Source organism: Mesoplodon bidens (assembly GCF_964165515.1).
Source record: "Mesoplodon bidens genome assembly, chromosome: 14".
NCBI lineage: Eukaryota > Metazoa > Chordata > Mammalia > Artiodactyla > Ziphiidae > Mesoplodon > Mesoplodon bidens.
The window spans coordinates 29,991,812-30,012,127 of record NC_138170.1 but is presented as its reverse complement, the minus strand read 5'-3'; the positions used below and the strand labels follow the sequence as shown (position 1 = coordinate 30,012,127).

At 45.4% G+C, this 20,316-nt stretch overlaps 1 protein-coding gene across 1 annotated transcript; it reads left to right on the top strand.

Moving 5' to 3' along the window:
• Positions 1-201: 201 nt before the first annotated feature.
• On the top strand, positions 202-912 carry LOC308627579 (histone deacetylase complex subunit SAP25-like; the record flags this gene model as incomplete). Its single annotated transcript, XM_081253886.1, is given in 3 exon segments — positions 202-363; positions 365-548; positions 550-912. Coding segments are annotated over 3 exon segments (594 nt in total). The 5' UTR covers positions 202-316.
• Positions 913-20,316: the final 19,404 nt, after the last annotated feature.

Here is a 20,316-nt window from a genome sequence, read left to right as displayed (position 1 = left end):
GGGAGGGGCCTGGCGGGCGGGGCAGGCGGCGCAGGGCCCTGCCCTGCCCTCCCCCTGGGTGTGGCATGTTGCCCTGGACCCCCCGGCGGTGGGGCGCAGGTGAAGAGCAGATGCCAGGCCTGGGACTCTGGAGAGGAAGCCCTGGGGGAGCCAAGAACACCCCACAGGACAATGTTCAGCCCTGGTCCCGAAGGCCTTCCTGGACCGGAAAGAGCAGCTGCTGCCTTGGCCGCCCCCAGGCCTGGCTGCCGAGCAGTCCCCGGGAACCCCAGTTCCCCTCTCCCCACAGACAACCTGGGAGTTGGCCCCGTCAAAGATGACCCTGCTGGCATCCTGGGACCCCAACTATGAAGCTCAGGCTGGTGTGGGGACCCAGATGTGGGTCAGGCACCTCCTTCTCAGGCCGGACCTCATGCCATCCCTCATTCTGGCCTCTGTACAAGGCAGCCTCAGGCAGAGGCCTCAGGCCCAGTCTAGCAGGACATCAGAGTGGAGAGCAGGCACCCAGGGATGCAGGGTTCCCAGTGATATGCTGTGAAGACGTCTTTCTTTCTTTCTGACCCTCTGCTGCCCTGTGGGCAGCATGCTCCCTTGTACCTGTCTCAGGCCCCTCAGCAGGTGATGGGCTCTCTGAAACTGCTGCTCCCACCCCCAGTAATGTCCCCCTGGGTCCTCCCCATCCCATCCTCTGGCTGCTCCACCGCCTGGCTCAGTGGGCCTGAGCTGATCGCCCTCACTGGCCTCCTGCAGATGAGCCAGGGGGAGCCAAGACCCAGCTCCCCGGGGGCTCCCATGGCCCCTGCTGGCCCCCCAGACCCTGCCTCTGACCACCCAGGTGCCAGTGGTGGCCAGAGCTGTTCTCACTGCACAGACCCATCTCTCCCACGGGCCCCAGACAACCAAGGTCCATAGCGCCTCCAGGGGCAGAGTGGGCCCTCTACTTCCCCAGGCAGGTTCTGTTGACAATAAAACAGTGTTGGTTTGCAAAAAAAAAAGCCTAAAAAAACAGATGAAACAAAGTATTAAGAGAGAATTTATTTAAATCTATAATTCTGTAGCAGAGAAAGGCTCTCTGAGCTTGACACAAAGACAGAAGCGAGGCCAGGCCTAGAGATTCAAACACCAAAGAGTTCTCTCTACCAGGAGACTCCAACAACAATCCCTAGAGGAATTATAACAGTCTCTGCGCCTGACCCCTAACCCCTTTCTTCCTGTATTCCCGATTCTGGTTCATCCTCCACCTGCTCGCTCTGCCATACAGGTCAGCACCCTGTGAGTCACCCCAGACTCCTCTCCCTCCTTCTTCACTCCCCCACTCAAGATCACCACATCTTGGTCACCTCTACTCTGCCTTGAACTGCACAGCTCCATCCTCTCCAGCCTGGCCCTGACTGTGGGCCTCGTCTTGCCACCTTGGTACAAGTGCAGGGGCCACCAATGGGCCTCCCTGCTCCCAGTCATGGCCACTCCAGCCCAGTGGTTCGGAAAGCCTAGACAGACTACGTCGATTGCATGGACATTTCAGTTTTACAAATGCTTAAATAATAATAATAATAATAATAATAATAATGCTTAAAACTAAATGGCAAATGACAATCTAGGATAAAATATTTGTAATATAAAAAAGACAAAGAGTTAATAGACTGAATATTCATCAAGTACCCTTATCAATCAGTAAGACAAAAAGAATAAACCACACTAAATAATAATAAAAAAATACTGCACAAATAAAATGAAAAAAAAGACTATTCCAATTGAAAACTAAGTACATAATCAAACAATTTGTCAAGAGAATTACCAATGACTAACTGGCCTATAAAAATATAAAAGTCCAAGTGATAAAATAATAATAATAAAGAAAAATAAAGCAGTAACAATGAAACACTATTTTGCTTATCAAATTTGCAATTAAAAATAATAATAATACCTAGTGTTGGGAAGGATGTAGTGAAAGAGACACTCTCATAGGACTGGAGAGCCTAAGCTGATATATCCTTTCTGAAAGGCAACTGGGCAATATGTACCAAAACCGCTGACAGTGCACATATTCTTTGATCTAACAATTCTACTTAAAGACTATAACCTAAGCATAAAAATAGGTTGTGCACAGTGTCGGTATTATATATCGGCCACCACTGTCAGTAACCTAAAGGGGCAATAACAAGGGATTAGTTAAATCATGGTAGGTACACAGTGAAATACAAGAGATCCATCAGTTTACTGACAAGGAAAACTGTCCACAACTTATCGCTAAGTATAAAAAGCAAGACAAAGAACAGTATGTACCACATGAGCATATGAACCCATTTATGTAATGAAATGTATGTGCTCATACCCATATATGTGCACAGAAAAAAGATCTTAAAGGATGTAACCAAGATAGTAACAATGTATATCTCTGACAAGTGTTAATATGATTCATTTTCTTCTTTATTCTTCATGTTTCCTACTTCTTTTACAAGAAACATGCCAGTGTGATACAGACCTCTCTCCCTTCCATCACCTGGTCCAGAATTCCCATTTGGCTCTGAGGGTCCACATCCCTTATATGTAATATATAGTTGGCCCTCCTTATCTGTGAATTCAATAAGCCAAGGACTGAAAATATTCGAGAAAAAAAAATTCCATAAAGTTCCAAAAAGCAAAACTTGAAATTGCCCCATCGCTAGCAACTATTTACATAGCATTTACACTGTATTTACAACTATTTAAATAGCCTTTACATTGTATTAGTTATTATAAGTACTCTAGAGGTGATTTAAAGTATACTGGAATTCCCTGGTGGTCCAGTGGTTAGGACTCGGCACTTTCACTGCCATGGCCCGGGGTCAATCCCTGGTTGGAGAACTAAGATCCTGCAAGCCTCGTAGCATGGCCAAAAAAAAAACCGGTATATGGGAGGATGTGCATAACTTATATGCAAATACTATACCATTCTGTACGGGAGACTTGAACATCCATGAATTTTGGTATCTCTAGGGGTGAAGGGGGGGAAGATCCTGGAACCAATCCCCGGATATGGGGGGACAGTTATGTATATTTCTGTGCTAGTATAACTTTTCAAACTTAATCTTGTCTCCTCAATTCTCTTGACTGTGGGTATGGTCTGTGTCTTACATTTCTTTTGTGTTCCTCTCAGCAAGTTTCCAGCAAATGGCCCAAGAATGAGTATGTCACTTCTGTGTCGATGCCTCTTAGGCTGCCCAAGCATGGGCTGACTGGCTCCACAGGTGTAGTATCCAAGCCTGGTTCCAGGCCAGGCTTGAGGCTGTGCGTTGTGAGCCACCTGTCAATCTGGTCCTATGAAGATGCCTATTGTTGCTGCTCATTACTGCTGAGTGATGGGGCTGTTTGTTCAAAGCACAGCTTACTACTCCCACACTCAGAGGCAAAGCCAATCCTATGGCCTCCTATAATTAAGTATTTCCTCTGGTGAAACGTTGGCTTTGATCCAACAGATCCCTTCCCACTTCTTCTGCCATCCTCACCCCATTTACAACTTCCCATCTGTTGGAGGCCTCCTGTGGAGAAGTACCCACTTCATCCAAACTATGGGCCTAGTCAGAACAGCCCTGTGTCCCTGGTGTCCCAAAACTGACTCACCAGCTCCTTCTTGTCCTCCTGGATGATAAAGTTTGCTCTCATGTCTAAGCAAATCTACTATCCAAGCTGCCCAGACTGTAGGCCCAGAGGCTGAAAGAGTCCTAAGAGACCACTGCAGGAGTGACAGGATTTTTTCGTGTAAACTCAACAAGTAAATTTTCATGGTTGTCCATAATCTCTGCCCTCAGTACTCATTTCAGTTAAACCCTCTGAAGAAAAAAATACAAAAGCCACTGGAAATGTCAGAATCAAAGAGAAGGACCAGTTGACTGTTTTTGTTTTTGTTTTTGTTTTCTCTTTGTACAGATATAAACAACCCCTGGTGCTTCCAAGGTTCTGGAAGAAGCAGAGAGAGGAGAGAAGTCCTGGAGCACTTGCCATGAGCACTTGTGAGAGGCCAAGCTTAGACTGCTACCCTGGGAACCTTGAACTAGTACTTTACAGCTCTATGCCTCAGTTCCTCATCTGTAAATGGGATGATCACAGTGGAACTTGCCTCATAGACTTCTTTTGAGGATTAAATGAGTTAATGGGTGTAAACCACTTAAAACAGTGGCAAGCTACAGGTGAATAAGTCGTAAGTGTTTGCCCCTGTTAAGAAAAACGGAGAGTGTCATGGTGACAGCCACTTGCTGGGCACTGTCTGCCCTCCTGTAGCCCAGGATTTCTCCCCTCAGCACTACTGACATTTTGGGCTGGATAACTCTTTGTTGTGATAGCTGTCCTGTGCATTCATTGTAGGATGTTTAGCAGCATCCTTGGCCTCTCTCTATCCACTAGATGCCAGCAGCACACCCCACCGAACCCCCTCACCAAGTTGTGATGACCAAAAACATCCCCAAACGTTGCTACATATCCCATGCTGGTGCGGATGGGGGCAAAATCACCCCACTTTGAGAACCACTGACATAGCGATAAGTTGCGGACGGTTTTGTCTGTAAACTAATGGATCTCTTGTATTTCACTGTGTACCTAACATGATTTAACTAATCCCTTGTTATTGCCTCTTTAGGTTACTGACAGTGGACAGTGCTGGCCAATATATAATTCCGACTCTGTGCACATCCTTATTTATATCCTTACGTTATAGTCTTTAAGTAGAATTGTTAGATCAGGTTGATTCCATTTTCTCCACTGCCATGGAGAAGCCATGCCACATACTCTGACCTCCCACTTCTGTGCAGGTCCGGGGTGGATCCAGGCCTAGAAGCCCCACATTGATGTCCCTTGCAGTTAGATGTAGGAGCTTCAGGTGGGGAAGTAAAGAGTAGCCAACTGTTTCTCTATGTGGCTGCCATTTTCTCTTCTTGCAGATAGAATAGGAAACTGGAATCTGGGCAGTCTCCTAGTTGTTAGGTACCCTCGCCCTTGAGAGACCAACAGGGTACAGAGAGAAAAGGAGTCCAGGGGCTGAATTCTCTGGCAGCTTGTGGCTGTGGCCTTAGTAATAGGGCATAAGCATGGTTACCAAGACTCCTGGGAGCACAGTCCAGCCCAGAGAGGAGAAGGCTAGATAGGATTCAGAGCTGAAGCCCTGGCCACCGCAAAGAAAACACCCTTACCTAGTGAGGTCTCTGGGCACAAGAGGTGTGGCCTTTCTCTTCTCAGGAAACAAGTGGGTTCTGTACTTGATTATGAAAAGAAGCACGCTGCTCTCTTCATAAAATAAACTCCTAACCATTTAGCACTATTAAAGTTTAACATGCATTTGTTGACCCAGCAGCTGCACTGCTTCAAATGTATTCTATGGATATCTCAGCACAGGTACACAGCATATACACAGGGACTGTGGTGTACTAATTTAAAGTTTAGGCTTGGGACCTGATGCCTGATTCAAATTCCAGACCTAGTACTACCACATATGTGACCATGGGAAAGTTACTGACCTCTTTGTGGCTTAGTCCCTTTATTTGTGAAGCAGGGGCAATAACAGGGCCTATATCTCATTGGGCTGTTACAAGGGTTATGTGACTTACCATATACTAAGAACAATGTCTGTGATCAATAAATGCTAGCTATTATTATGTTCATTGTGCCCTTAATTGGTAATAGCTAAAAATCTGGAAATTTAGGCCAATCAACTGGTTAAACATATGTGGTACATCCATTCTACGGAATACTGGGCATCACTGAAAGAAATAAAGTCAAACTATATCTACTTAAATAATAGGATTTATTTAACAATAAAGGTCAAATTGTTAAATAATCAAAAGAGTTGCAGATAAGTACCTGTAGTTTGCGATTATTTGTATATAAAAAGAGTTACACAGAAATAGATGCAGGTCTTTATCTGCATAGGAAACTTCTAGAACACTCAAAAAGCTGTTAGCAGTAATTATGCCTAGGGAATGGGAATGGATGACTGGAGAACTTCTGCTTTCTCCTTCAATATTGTTAGAATTTCCTACTATGAGCCTGTATTTTAAAAAAAATAATAGTTTTTTAAAAAGAATAAATCTGTATCTACTTCTATGGAAACATTTTCAAGATATATTGTGAAATCTTTTTCACAAGTGGCAAAATATGAATGGTACAAGCAACAGGAAGAAATCTCAGTTCACAAATTCAGGTGAGCAAGAAACCAAACTTTAGTTTCTATAACTCAACTCAATGTTTATGGTGAGTTTCCATCCTGCCAACAGGCAACTTAATTCTAGGTGTGTCTGAACCCTGAGAAGTGCCAGACATGGGACACAGGAAGGGGCTGTGAAGGTGGCTGAGGCCAGGTCTAGCAGCCTCTGCTGCTCTGTGCCACTGTGGGCAGCGAGGAATCTAGGACGAGGCTGCCTGCATCCCTACAGCTTGGTCCCACCATGTGGCCACCGCTCTCTGGGATCTTACTCCTGCCTGCCCAGGTGAGCTGCTTGAAGGCAGGGTGGGCTCCAGAGACCACAGATCTTTCTCCCCTGTGTCTCCTGCCCCCAACCAGTCTGGGGGATGGGAAGGCTGCAAAGAGTTGGGCGTCTTGCCACTTCAGGTGAAATCCTTCTTCCATCTTGTTTCTAGTCAAAGTATTCAGACTGTGCAAGAGGATCCTTTTCCTTCGATGAGCTATTCTGCAAATGCTGAAGTTTCCCTAAGTGTGTAAGCTTTTGATACACAAAAGCCAGAGACATCTGAAGGTTGATTCCATTTTCTAATCTGGAGAGCTGGTTCAAGACGAAATAAGCTCCATGAATGTGAGAGTGGAAAAGGGGAAAATCCAGGGAGGAAAAAAGAGATACTTTTTCAAATATTATGCAAGCCATACACATGTGTAAAAGCAGAGCAAAAAGTCTGAACATTTCCACCAAATAGTTAAGCAACCAGTACTACCAGTAGTGTAAGCTTTAAGACAGGGGAAGGGGTGGAAGAGGAGCTTTACCTTTTTATTCTATGTATTTCTGAGCTGCTTGGATTTTTTAATGATTAAGCTATATTCAGTTTTGCTTATATAATCTATTCTTTTAAATAGATAAATACCCGTACATTTTTTGCCTCCAGGCTGGAGACGGAAGGTGATGAAGGTCACACTTGTCTGGTCCGCTGGTGGGCAGAACCTTGGGAAGCTATCTTCATGAGCAGCTGGGAGGCCTGTCGGGAAATAACTCTTTCTAAAGGAAGAAGGAAATAGGTACAATGAGCTGATCCAGAGTCAAAAGCTTTGCTCTGTGGAAAGGAGGAGGTAATTCTGAGCCAAGGTGGTAACTGTGATTTAGACATACCTGTGGAGCCAAAGCCAATGGTTCTATAAGGCAATGGGGGCACCAGAAGCCCCATAGCCCTGCTCTGATAGTGGAGCTGGCTGACCTCATGCCAAAATGTCAGTGACTCCTAGCAGGGGCGGGGTGCCTGATGGGTGTGGTAATGTCCTGCAGAACTGATAGCTCCATGGGGTGTGTCAGGGGCAAAGGTTGCAGAGCTGGAGGAGGGGAAAAGATACCTAGGGGTGGGGGTAGGAGGTAGGGGGTTAAACTGCCTAACCTTATCCACCAGCACATGGGAGACACACACCCCCGGGATGCCCAAAATGCTCATGGGGTGAGCGAGTGGGAACTAGGCAGGACCTGGGATCCTGCACTGGCAGGTAGGAGCAAGAGTCAGAGACACACTTGGACGGGCTCTAATGATGTGATAAATGCACACAAGTCCAGCTGTGTGCACAGGTAGGCAGCACAGGAGACGGAGCCACAAAGTCTAGGTGGGAGAGGTCAGAGAAGGTCTCCTGAGTCAGCTGACACTGGTAACTCAGAGAGGAGGGGAAGGGTGGAAGACATGAGGAAGTGTGTATGCAAAGGCCAGGAACTGTGAGAGAGTGAGCCGGGATTTGGGGGAACTGAAAGCAACCTGGGCTGAATACAGGGGAATAGCAGGTGAAGCCACAAAGGTTGTGTTCCATGGTAAGGAATTTGGACTTTATACTGCAGGCAGTGGTGTAGCTCAAAAGGGCGTTTTAAACAGGGAAATGAGATGATCAAATTAGAGGAAAGCTTTCTCACCACCACACAACCACCACTTCTAGCTAACTCCCACCCAGTTGTGCCGTCTGAGTGTTGCTTCCTTCCGGAAGTGTTCCCTGGCCACCCCTTGGACTTAGCTAACCCTCAGTTAAGGCTTCTAGGGGTTGCCAAGCACCCCCCCATTTCTCTCTATCACACTGTGTCGGCCAGGGACTGTTGTCTGTTGTGTTCTGTGTTGTATCCCCAGCACCCTGCACAGAGCCTGGCATAGTAAGCACACAATATGTATTTATTTAATGGAAAAAACCCCCAAAACCTGTGAGAAGGTATCTTGAGATTTCCAGCCTGAGCTGTAAAGTATAGGTTGGAAAGGGAGGACAGGGGACCAGGGAGAGGGTTCTTGCAATAGTTTGAGTGAGAAATGATGAGGGCCCGGTCCTAGGCAGTGGTGGCGGAACTGGAGAGCAGGGAGTGCTTGGGAAAATAGTTAGGGGGCAGAACTGATAGGCCTGGGTGATTAGATGATGGAAGTAAGGGGGCCAGATAAGGGGAGTTCCTGGGCTTCTGGCTTAACTAGTTAGGTGGATGAAGGATGAACCAGGACTGGCTATGTGTGGAGGAAGATGATGCAATCAGTTTAGACATGTTGACTGTGACATGCCTATAGGGCATACAGGTGGAGAGGTACCAGGGGCAGCTTAAATCACAGAACTGGAGCCCGGGACAGATATCTGGACTAAAGATAGAGATTTGGAAGCTGTCAGCCTGCGGGTGATGGTTAAAGACCAGGGAGGGGATAAGATCACCCAAGGAGTGAAGGAGCAGGTAAAACAAGGAGGACACCCACCTATAAGAAGTGGGCTGGGCTTCTCGGGTGGCGCAGTGCTTGAGAGTCCACCTGCCGATGCAGGGGACACGGGTTCGTGCCCCGGTCCAGGAAGATCCCACATGCCACGGAGCTGCTGGGCCTGTGAGCCATGGCTGCTGAGCCTGCGCATCCGGAGCCTGTGCTCTGCAACGGGAGAGGCCACAACAGGGAGAGGCCCACGTACCGCAAAAAAAAAGAAGTGGGCTGAGGAGGAGCTTTGGAGAGAAAAGAAGACATGAGAGAGGAAGAGAGAAAAAAGAGCAGTAGCACAGTTGCTGGGGGAGAAGGAGCTTCAAGAACTAGCGAACAGGGTCCAACAATGTGGAGAAACTGAGAACCCACCCAGGCCCCTCCTTACAGTTGAGAAAACTGAGGCACAGGTAGGCTGACTGAGGTGTTCGAGCCCACAAGCTATCATTGCCCATGATCACATAGATCAATTATGATCTCTGGACTCCTGGGGGGTCCCGAAGACCCTTCCAGGGTGGTCAGAGAAGTAAAGACTATTTTTATAATAATACCAAGACTTTCTATAGTATTCACTTTGTTAACATTTGCACTAATACAAAAGCAACAGTAGATAAAACTGCTGGGGCCTTAACGCAAATCAACGAAGTCATATTCTTCACCCCCAAGCACTTCTATTTTAACAAAAAGGCCAACTTCATATAAGAATGTCTATAATGGAGCAATAATCATTAATTTTATTAAAACATGACCCTTGAGTGCATATCGTGTTATTAGCCTTGCACAAAGCACTTCTGCTGCACACTGAAGTACTGGATGCATTTACGTTATTGTTTGCATTGAGAGCTAAACTACCTGCTTTTTTTTGTGGAACACCATTTTTATTAGAAAGAACAATTGACAAACTATGATAATTCAGACTTGGGTATTTAGCAGACATGTTCTTGAAAATGAATGAAGTGAACTTGTCAAATCAAGAAAAATTGATAGTATTTTTTGCCAATGATAAAATTTGAGCTGTCAAGTGAAAATCAGGATGAGCTTGACAGCTTCCCAATACCTAGACTTGGTGATGAAATCAGTGATAATATTAACAAATGTGGTATTATGAACTGAACTGTGTCTACATTTGGAAGATCTGCATAAATCACTGAGCCATTATTTTCCAATGACCAATGCATGATGTTACAAAATCAGTCATGAACAAAAGGCCTATTCAAAGTGCAAGACAAACCAATGGAATTTAACACAGCTGAGTATGAGAAATTCATTGATATGGTTTCAGATCTTACATTGCAACTAACCTTTCACAAACTGACATCTGTCCAGTTTTGGTGACATATCAAAGAAGATATCCACAATTATCTGAAAAGGCTATTAAAGTACTCCTACTGAGCTGGCAAGGCACAACTAAAGGAGCCCTGGAGCCACAACTAAGGAGGCCATGTGCTGCAACTAAGGAGCTGGTGAGCCTCAACTAAGGAGCCCATGAGCCACAACTAAGGAGCCCGCCTGTCACAACTAAGACCTGGTGCAACCAAATAAATAATAAAATAAAATATATTTAAAAAGTAAATAAATAAAATACTCCTACTTTTTCCAACTACAAATCTGTATGAAGCCGAATTTTATTTATCTACTCCAACCAAAGCAAGATATCACAACAGACTGAATACAGAAGCAGGTATGAGGAACTTCCCTGGTGGCACAGTGGTTAAGAATCCACCTGCCAATGCAGGGGATATGGGTTCGAGCGCTGGTCTGGGATGATCCCGCATGCCGCGGAGCAACTAAGCCCGTGCCTCACAACTACTGAGCTCACGTGCCGCAACTACTGAAGCCCACGCGCCTACAGCCCGTGCTCCACAACAACAGAAGCCACCACAATGAGAAGCCTGCGCACCCCAACGAAGAGTAGCCCCCGCTCGCTGCAACTAGAGAAAGCTCGTGCACAGCAACGAAGACCCAACGCAGCCAAATAAATAAATTAAATAAATGGTAAAAAAACAAAAAAACAAAAATATCCTCCCTGCTCCAGACACACCTGGCACCTAACATTTCACCATTAGAGGTCCTTAAAGTAACTCAATAGGTCTCTAGGAAAACAAAAAGACCTCTTGATTCAGGGTAGGGGTGGGGGATTAGTGAGAAGTCACAAAAGAACAAACCAGTGGTAGGCCTTCAATTCCTAGATTAAAGGCTTAGAGGTAGCAATCCAGTGGGAAGAGGAGTGGGGGTGGGGAAGTGGGAGGGTTGAGAGTATCTAAAGCCATTTTTCATAGTGAATGCAGGGTTTTTAATTACACTGAATATTTATTTGGGGCGGCTTTGGCAAGGGATTGATAGAGATCTGGGATGCTAAAGACTCCCCCGTAAACCACCCCTTGACGGTAACACTGCAACAAGAGAAACAATCAGAGCGCCAAGACCTTAGAAACCAAGACACAAGAGTCCTGGACTTGGGGGGTTGGGGGAGAATACCAAATTCAATTCCTTCCCCTCTTAGTCACTCTGCTTGTCAGAGGCAGGCAAACACCCCAAGGCTGAGCTGAGGAATATCCAAGAGGGTCTTGCGTCCTCAGAATTCTCGGCAGGGTCCCCTCCCTTGTGGAGGCCTTGAATGGAAGTGCAGGAGCTGGGGCCAAGAAAGGCAGGAAAAGGGCAGAATAAATTGTGGGCTGACTGTCCAGTCACATGATGAGATCTCACTGCTTCTTGTCACGTAATTTCTTTTTCCCTCCTCCTCTGGTCTCTCCCTCTCCTCCTTTCCCCTCCCTTTGCTCTTGATTTGGTTAAAATAGATGCAAACTCTGGTCTTTTCTATTTTTAATACCTAGCCATTACATAATCTACGCTGTAATTGCTGACTTGAAAAACTATTGGCAACAGTAGAAAATCCCCAGAGTTTTAAACAGGAAAAGGATTATTACAGCACAAAAGCCTTTGGCAGTTTTACTGACTGGTAAACCGTCTGTAGTCGTCACTTGCCAGTGGAAGTCACGTGGGCCTTGGGAAACACTCTCCCCATCTCAGGGAAAGCAGGCTGGGGGAAGGGATGAACCACAGCTTCATCTGGGAGGAGGATGCTTTGTGTGGCGAGTCAGGGGGTGGGATGGTGTACTGGAGCTCCTGCTGGGCCCAGCCCAGCGCGGGAGGGAGGATGGAGTGAGCTTCAGGATATCCGCCCCCTCTCCTCCCAGGGGCCACTTTTTACTGCGTCTGTTTCTTGCTAGAGAGTCAAGTCTCCAGCATCCCCAACCTCTCCCTCATCGACTTCCTGGGCCTTCCTACAGCCTCCGGCACATTTCTGAGCAAGCCTGAGTGAGGGTGGACTATCTCAGTTAAATAGATCATTTTATATAAAGACAAAGGAGCAAGGAAGACTGCTTGTTAATCACACAGGTCTGACCCACTCCTTTGCAAGGCTTTCCACATATTAAGTCAACAACCACACTATTTAATTCCTCAATAAAATGACCTTATAACAATATAGCACTAGAGGTTTGATTTAACTATCTCATTAAGACAAAAATTCTCTGTATATGTGTTGGGGGTGTGGGTAGTATAGGAGATACAAAGGGGACAGGGACAGCTTTCCCTGATTTTGCCAGTTCTGCCACAATCTTAACCCCAGTAATCAAGGAGGGTCAGTCCAATCTGGGTGACTATACGTGACAATTCATTCAATAAATGTTTGCTGAATGCCACACGCTGAACTAGTTGCTGGGGATATAACATTGAGTAAAATCACTGCCCTAGTGGAATTGCCAGGTCAGTGAGGAAGACAGACATTAATCAAAATATTACATAAACATATCATTACTAACTATGATGAAGGGTTAGGGAAAAGTATAGGGCACTAGGGGCATTTAGAACAGGAAGATCTGATAGGGTCTGAGGGTTCCTAGATACCTACAGACTTCAGGGTTCTTTTAATTCAGCACCCTATCTTCCTTCCCGTTCCCCTTCCTCCCTCCCTCCTTACTTCCTGTAGTTAATATTTACTTCAAAAAAATTACTTTTTACTACAAATAGAACTACCATATGACCCAGCAATCCCACTACTGGGCATATACCCTGAGAAAACCATAATTCAAAAAGAGTCATGTACCCAAATGTTCATTGCAGCTCTATTTACAACAGACTGGAGGTGGAAACGACCTAAGTGTTCATCATCCGATGAATGGATAAAGATGCGGCACATATATGCAATGGAATATTACTCAGCCATAAAAAGAAATGAAATTGAGCTATTTGTAATGAGGTGGAGAGACCTAGAGTCTGTCATACAGAGTGAAGTAAGTCAGAAAGACAAATAACCGTATGCTAACACATATATATGGAATTTAAGAAAAAAAATGTCATGAAGAACCTAGGGGTAAAACAGGAATAAAGACACAGACCTACTTGAGAATGGACTTGAGGATATGGGGAGGGGGAAGGGTAAGCTGTGACAAAGTGAGAGAGAGAGGCATGGACATATATACACTACCAAACGTAAGGTAGATAGCTAGTGGGAAGCAGCCACATAGCACAGGGAGATCAGCTCCGTGACCGCCTGGAGGGGTGGGATAGGGAGGGTGGGAGGGAGGGAGACGCAAGAGGGAAGGGATATGGGAACATATGTATATGTATAACTGGTTCACTTTGTTATAAAGCAGAAACTAATACACCATTGTGAAGCAATTATACTCCAATAAAGTTGTAAAAAAAATTACTTTTCTTCTATGTAGAGAGGATGATACTAGGTTCTTTATGGTCTCATTTGCTTCACAGAGCAAACTTACAATTTAGTGCTTTAGGACAAAACTGTCTGTTAAGAAAAGCCAAACCACACTTTACAGTGAAAACTATATATAATTCATGATGACCTGAATTAGCACTCAACTGGCTGCAGATGACAAAAATCCAAATCACACTTTCAAAAGGAAAAGAAAAGGGGAAGCCTAGACCCATGTAAGAAAGATATCCAGAGTTAGACTAGCTTAAGGTATGGTTAGATACTGGTGCTCAAAAGATGTCATTTAGTCTCCATCTCTCTCCATCTTGCAGCTCAGCTTTCATCTGTATTGGCTTCAGAACTCCCCCTGGGGCAGCAAGATGGTCACCAGCAGCCTCAGGATTACGTACATTCTACAGGTTTGGCAATCCAGTTGGAAAAGAAATGAGAATTCACTTCTTAACAGTTCCAGTGAAAGTCCAGAGTCCTGACTGGCCTGAATTTCAGACCGTGCCCACGCTAACTGCCATTCTCTGACTGGCACAGTCATGTGTCCCCCATCTAGAACCAAAGGATGGACTTTACTACACCAGAACCTGACCTGAGATTAGGAAGGAGGTGGTCCCTCAGAGTAAATCAAGGTGCTCTTATCTAAGGCGGGAGAATGATGTTGGGCAGTCAAAGTCCACTCATCTCTACTGTCCTCAAAGTTTGAAATTACAGTGGATGTTAAGACTAAACAATAGGTTCTTCCATCAACTGAGTCTTCCTCCTTAAGGAATGAGCAAGAGTGCTTATTTAGGGCTTCCCTGGTGGCGCAGTGGTTGAGAGTCCGCCTGCCAATGCAGGGGACACGGGTTTGTGCCCCGGTCCGGGAAGATCCCACATGCCGAGGAGCAGCTAGGCCTGTGAGCCATGGCCGCTGAGCCTGTGCATCCAGAGCCTGTGCTCCGCAACGGGAGAGGCCACAACAGTGAGAGGCCCGCGTACCTCAAAAAAAAAAAAAGAGTGCTTATTTAGTGTGGCACTGGGTAGATTTGCCCTGTTCCCAATCCAGCTACACGGAGAACTTGGTGTCTTTAGGGCCCTCACTGGAGCCTTAATATTTGTTTAGGTACTTGCTCAGAGCAGTCTTCAAGTCCCAATACCTCGTGCAAAACTTTTCCTACCTCCCTTCACTCCCTACACAGGGCTGGCGTGGCTGGGGAGGCCACAGTTCTCTGGCTGTAACAAGCGTCCTCAGGGTCTGTGTAAATTACAGGAAAGGAAGAGAACGACAAGCCCTTTGTTGGCAAGTTTTGCTTCCCTTTTGGAATCTAAACTGAAAATGGCTTCCGTTGGGCAGAAACGGGAGTATCAGGACAGTTCCTGGAGCATCCAACAAACAGACCTCCACCAGAAAGACCTTGGGGCGGGGGTGGGGGTGGATCACTGTTAAACAGTCTGTGAGTTACACAGCACTACAGCAATCATATGTTAGCTGCAACCACCCTCACCTTGAGCATGTTACAGAAGTGCCTGGATCCCCCTATCCAATAGCCTCTCGCAATTTCTGCAAATTCCCAGCAGCTAATACTCTTAGCAGTCCCTTCTGGCTCTGGCTCCAGCTCCTGCTGGACTTTTGATCTCACTCACATCTCACCTCTTGAAGCTGGTCTCTTACCTCTGCTCTGAGTTGTCCCAGATATGGGACTTGGTTCCCTTTCTCCATGCTTTACCAGAAAGAAAAATATACACATATACCAACTCCATCAAAACACTATGCGTTCATCAGCCTTTCCTAATGTTATGAAAAGACAGATGGGTTTTATATTACCATGTTGCTTGGCTCCTTCACCCTCTCCAGACACTTCTCTCATTTGGGAGGGGTCTCCCCATCCCTCAGGAAACTAAATTCCCCTCATATTATTCAGAGCAACTTAGCTTTCCATCCCCCTACCTCTGATACCCAACAACCCATAGCTAGAGTCAGCCCACTATGAACCACCTACTCCAGGTTCCACTCGGACCAGCACTATGGAACATAAAGAAGTATAAGTTTTGAACTTTCACTCTCTCACCACTACCATTCTGTGGTAGAATGCTTTTTTCCCCTAATATGAATTGTACTACCCTTTTTAGAACAGAACTGGCTGCAGTCAGTTTGGGTTTTAAATAAGTTTCTGTTACATCACTCTATGTGAACTCTCCAGCTCAGAGAAAAGCCTACATTACCAGTCTAAACCAATTCCCATACACCCATATTGGGGTCTACTGACACTGAGAATGTGATTAAGGAACACAGTGCTTCTGTCCCAAAGAAGGACAAAGGGGTTATATGTAAGTCCTTGTGCCACCCTGCAATAGAATTCCTACTGTTTCCAGGCTGGAGTTCTGGAGCTTCAAATGCCAGGCAACTAGGCAAAACTAAGGTGTCAGTTTCAAGGATTCCTTTCACCTCTGTTGGTGGGTGCCTAAAACCAGCTGAGAGGCTTCTCCAAAGGAGAGGTAAGGACACAGGCAAGGAGCAGGCTTCCTCCCAAGATCTAGGGCAGCTCTAATAAGCCTTGCCTTCCTAGGCCACTCAGGTAATTACCTTCCCTTTCTAAGGGGAAGAAGAAAGGCCTCCCTAAGGAGGCCCCTGTCCCTTCCACTGCATCTGAGGCAGGAGGCTGAGAGGCTCTGCAAGGCTGTGTATACCAAAAAGGAGCAAATCCTAGGCAAGAAGAATTCTGAGCGTTGAATTCCTTTGTTCATCACACCAGAAACTGCAACTGTAGGCACCATGGCCCAGTAGCCTTCCTCAGGAATCCTTTTCGTTCCAGGAAGGGAGGGGTAGTGAGAGGTCCCTAAATTCTTCACAGAGGCTAAAATTTATAATACCAGATTAAACAAAGAGAGGAAGAGGTAAGAATGGGAAATAGATCTTCTATCTTATATGAAGAGAAGATAAAACTTGATGTTTTATTTGTTAATGTCATAATTTTAATAATACAGCCTTAAATATTGTTTAACCTAAAGGAACCCTCTAATAAAATTTAAAACAGGATGAACACATTCCAAATCAAATAAATAGGAATATTAAAAAAAAATTAATAGGGGCCTTTCTCACCTTCTGAGATGGCCCACACTCTGCCTGTGGAGTGTGTTTCTCCCAAGGCCGCTCTTGCCTTCTGAGATGGCCCACATTCTGTCTGTGAAGTGTGTTTCTCTCTAAATAAATCCACTTCTCACCTATCACTTTGTCTCTCACCGAATTCTTTCTGCGATGAGACATCAAGAACCTGAGCTTCATTAAGTCCTGAGACCAGCTAGACCAACTCCCGCTCATCATCAACACCACTGGGGACGTCTTCTGTGCCGTTTCTTCGTGACTTTTTGGGCACTAACACCTGGTTGGGAGACTACCTTGGAAGGGATAGCATCTAAAATCATATTTTTGTACTCTGATGCTGTTACAAAAAGTGCTTCATCATCAAGGAGATTCATAGAAAAGCTATGGAAACAATTACAACCATTCCACGCCAAGATGATGGCTATGCGAGGATTCCAGCCCATACTGACTTAAAACAAGGAGCTGTCCTGCCCCTGGGGCCCCTAGATCAGGCATCCAGAGATTTTTACTCCCTGACAGGCAGGGTTGATGTCCCTACTCAGCCTTGAAGCAGTTACATAAGACAGACCATCGCCCTTCTGATTCCCATAAGAATATGGGAATAAAATCTCTGAGGGGGAGAATGACACAGGAGGGAAGGAGGCAGGGCACAACTTCTGAAAGAATGACATAGCCCGACGACATGACTTAAACTGATTAGAACCAAATGGGTCCAAGATGTCAGACACAAGTCAACTTCCATTAGACCTTGAGCCTCAGTATATGCTCACATCAGCAAGCTAAATGACACACCCATAGGCGCCATGACAGTTCCAAGACCAACAAAAAGTGGGTGGTGGCCCAATTCCTGGAAACCCCGCCCCTTACTAAAATAGCTGGAATACTCCTCCCACTCATTAGCCTATGAAATTACCTACTGTGTACCTACTTTGTACTGACAACCCCATACCCTGGTGCCTTTCTCACCTTCTGAGATGGCCCACACTCTGTGTGGGGAGTGTGTTTCTCTCTAAATAAATCCACTTCTTACCTAAAAAAAAAAAAAAATTAATAGGAACATTCTATTCATATTGCTCTGTACTTACTTCTTTTTTTTTGGGGGGGGGTGGATGTGAATTTATTTACATTAAGGCCTTATGAAGGGATAAAAAGGTTACATTTTGTGGCATATTTAACAAAATGTACTGACTGAAAATAAAGCTGGAATTGTCCCCAGAAAACTCAGGACCCCTAGTCTCACCAGGCTCTTTATAGCAGTCTTGTAGGGTATACTTGCTCTTTTCATTGATACAGAACCTACTTCAATGTTTTCATGGCCACATAGCATTTCACAGTCCCTACTCATGGATATTTACCAATGCAATAAACATTCTTGTCCAGAGAACTCTGTGCTCAAGGATAAGCACTTCTTTAGACAAAATTCTAGTTTGCTCTGCTGTGATTTGCCTATTTGTATTTTTTGCCCATTTCCTATAGGACTTGCTGTCTTTTCTTTATTGATTTTTAGAAACCTTTTATAGATTATAGATACTAATCCACTGGGTTTTTTTTTAGGCTACATTGGGTCTTTGTTGCTGCGCGTGGGCTTTCTCTAGTTATGGCGAGTGGGGGCTACTCTTCGTTGTGGTGCACGGGCTTCTCATTGCAGTGGCTTCTCTTGTTGCGGAGCATGGGCTCTAGGTGCATGGGCTTCAGTAGTTGTAGCACACAGGCTCAGTAGTTGTGGCGTGCGGGCTTCAGTAGTTGTGGCACGTGGGCCCTAGGTGCACAGGCTTCAGTAGTTGTGGCGCATGGACTTAGTTGCTCCACAGCATGTGGGATCCTCCCGGACCAGGGCTCGAACCCGCATCCCCTGCATTGGCAGGCAGATTCTTAACCACTGTACCACCAGGGAAGTCCCTTAATCCATTGTTTATATTGCGAAAATTTTCTCCCAGCCTGTTGGCTGTCTTCTAACTTTGTTTATGATGACTGTGCCATACAGAAGTTTCTCATTTTTATGTGACAAAACCAATTACAAACAATTTAGAAAGTACTGCCATGGGAGCAATGCATTCCAAGCTCTGAGCCACACAGCCTCTTCTGCTAGGGCCCACATAGCTGTGCCTAGTAGGTTCCTGTGGTGAAACGGGGCTGGTTAGGCAATCATTTTCTGAGCTGTTCACGTCTGGTTTTACAGCCAAGGTGGTGGTGTAAATTAATCAAGTTAAGAAGGAGCAAAAAAGTTGTGAAGATTTTACTTGCTTGCTCGTTTTCATCTATTTGGAGGTTTCTTTCTTAAATGTTTGGAGTCATGTACTAACAATGTCAAAGAAATCCTGAGCCACTGAAAATCCAAAAACATCTTTATAAACAATAATCTGAGTATTTCCAGACCCTTTCAAATGTGGGCTTTAGGGCACTATTTGCTGTCACTATGGAGGGAAAAAATACATTCCAGACCCCACAGGAATAGAAAGGCTCAAGAGTCAAATGACTCCTAAAGTTTCAAGCAAGAAACCTTTAAAGTTTCCCTTCAGCCTCTCACAGATGATTAGCACTGGCCCCAATCTGATCCTGAACAGTTCAAAAAACCCTAGTGGCCAAATGGGATTTTGCCTGCAAGAGTACTTAGTCCCTGTTGCTGCAAACTGTGCCTACAGGCCCAATACTTTGTGGAGGCCATCTCACTTGGCCAGAACTACCTGCCGCCCCACTACTGAAACTCCATAGTATTCAGGCCAGCTGTGCAGAAGACAGGCCTAAAAGATGGTTCTGGCCTCCTTTCCCCTAGCTGAAACCTGACAGTTCTTAAGGAACTTGGTTTCTGAACAATGAAGGTTCTGCCATAAAATCATCCTTCAGTATCCAGTGGTACCAAAAGGAGAAACAGATGGTCTGTCTCAATGCTGCTTTAACGCCATTATTCCTATAACCTTAAAAAAAAAAATCCTTCCTTTGCTGAGGCCTATACCAAACAACAACGTTCCTCCTCATTTCTGTAAGCTATTGACCTCCTCCTGGTCATCAAGGACTTGGCCCCTTGATCAGAGTCTGCCTTTCCACTCCAAGTCACACCTTTTGCCTGCTCATGGTCTCCTATATCCTCCTATACTTCTACCTCTCCTTGTCTTGTCTTCTACAGTTTCTTCTTCAACTTCATTGATATTTCCAGCCTCTCGATACCCACCCCCCTCATCGTTTTGCTGCCTATCAGTCCTCTCCTAGATTCACTTCTTTCTCTAGTCACGTAGACAAGCACTCTACTACCAATATCCGAGACTCCCCTTACTCCAAGTCTTCCATTTGCCCCACAAAACACAGCTCCTGTTTGAATACGAATGTCCTCTGCTTTAACTCCCAAGTTGCTGAGCACTGCTAAAGCAATCATTCATCATGAGGGCTACTTCCTCTAGAAAGTCACTGTCTCCAATATTAGCTGGGTCTTTAGCACGGCTCAGCTATCCTCCTCCATGTCTCCAGATTACAGCCATTGGCACAACAGATTTTAAAAACCATGCCACTGTCCCCACTATCCCACCTGCTCCCGGCAGATGACTTCCATTTCTTCTGCCCAGAGAAAACAAAGCCCAACAGAAAGAAACTGTCTCCTCAAAACACCAAAGCCCTCTGCCCCACCACATCC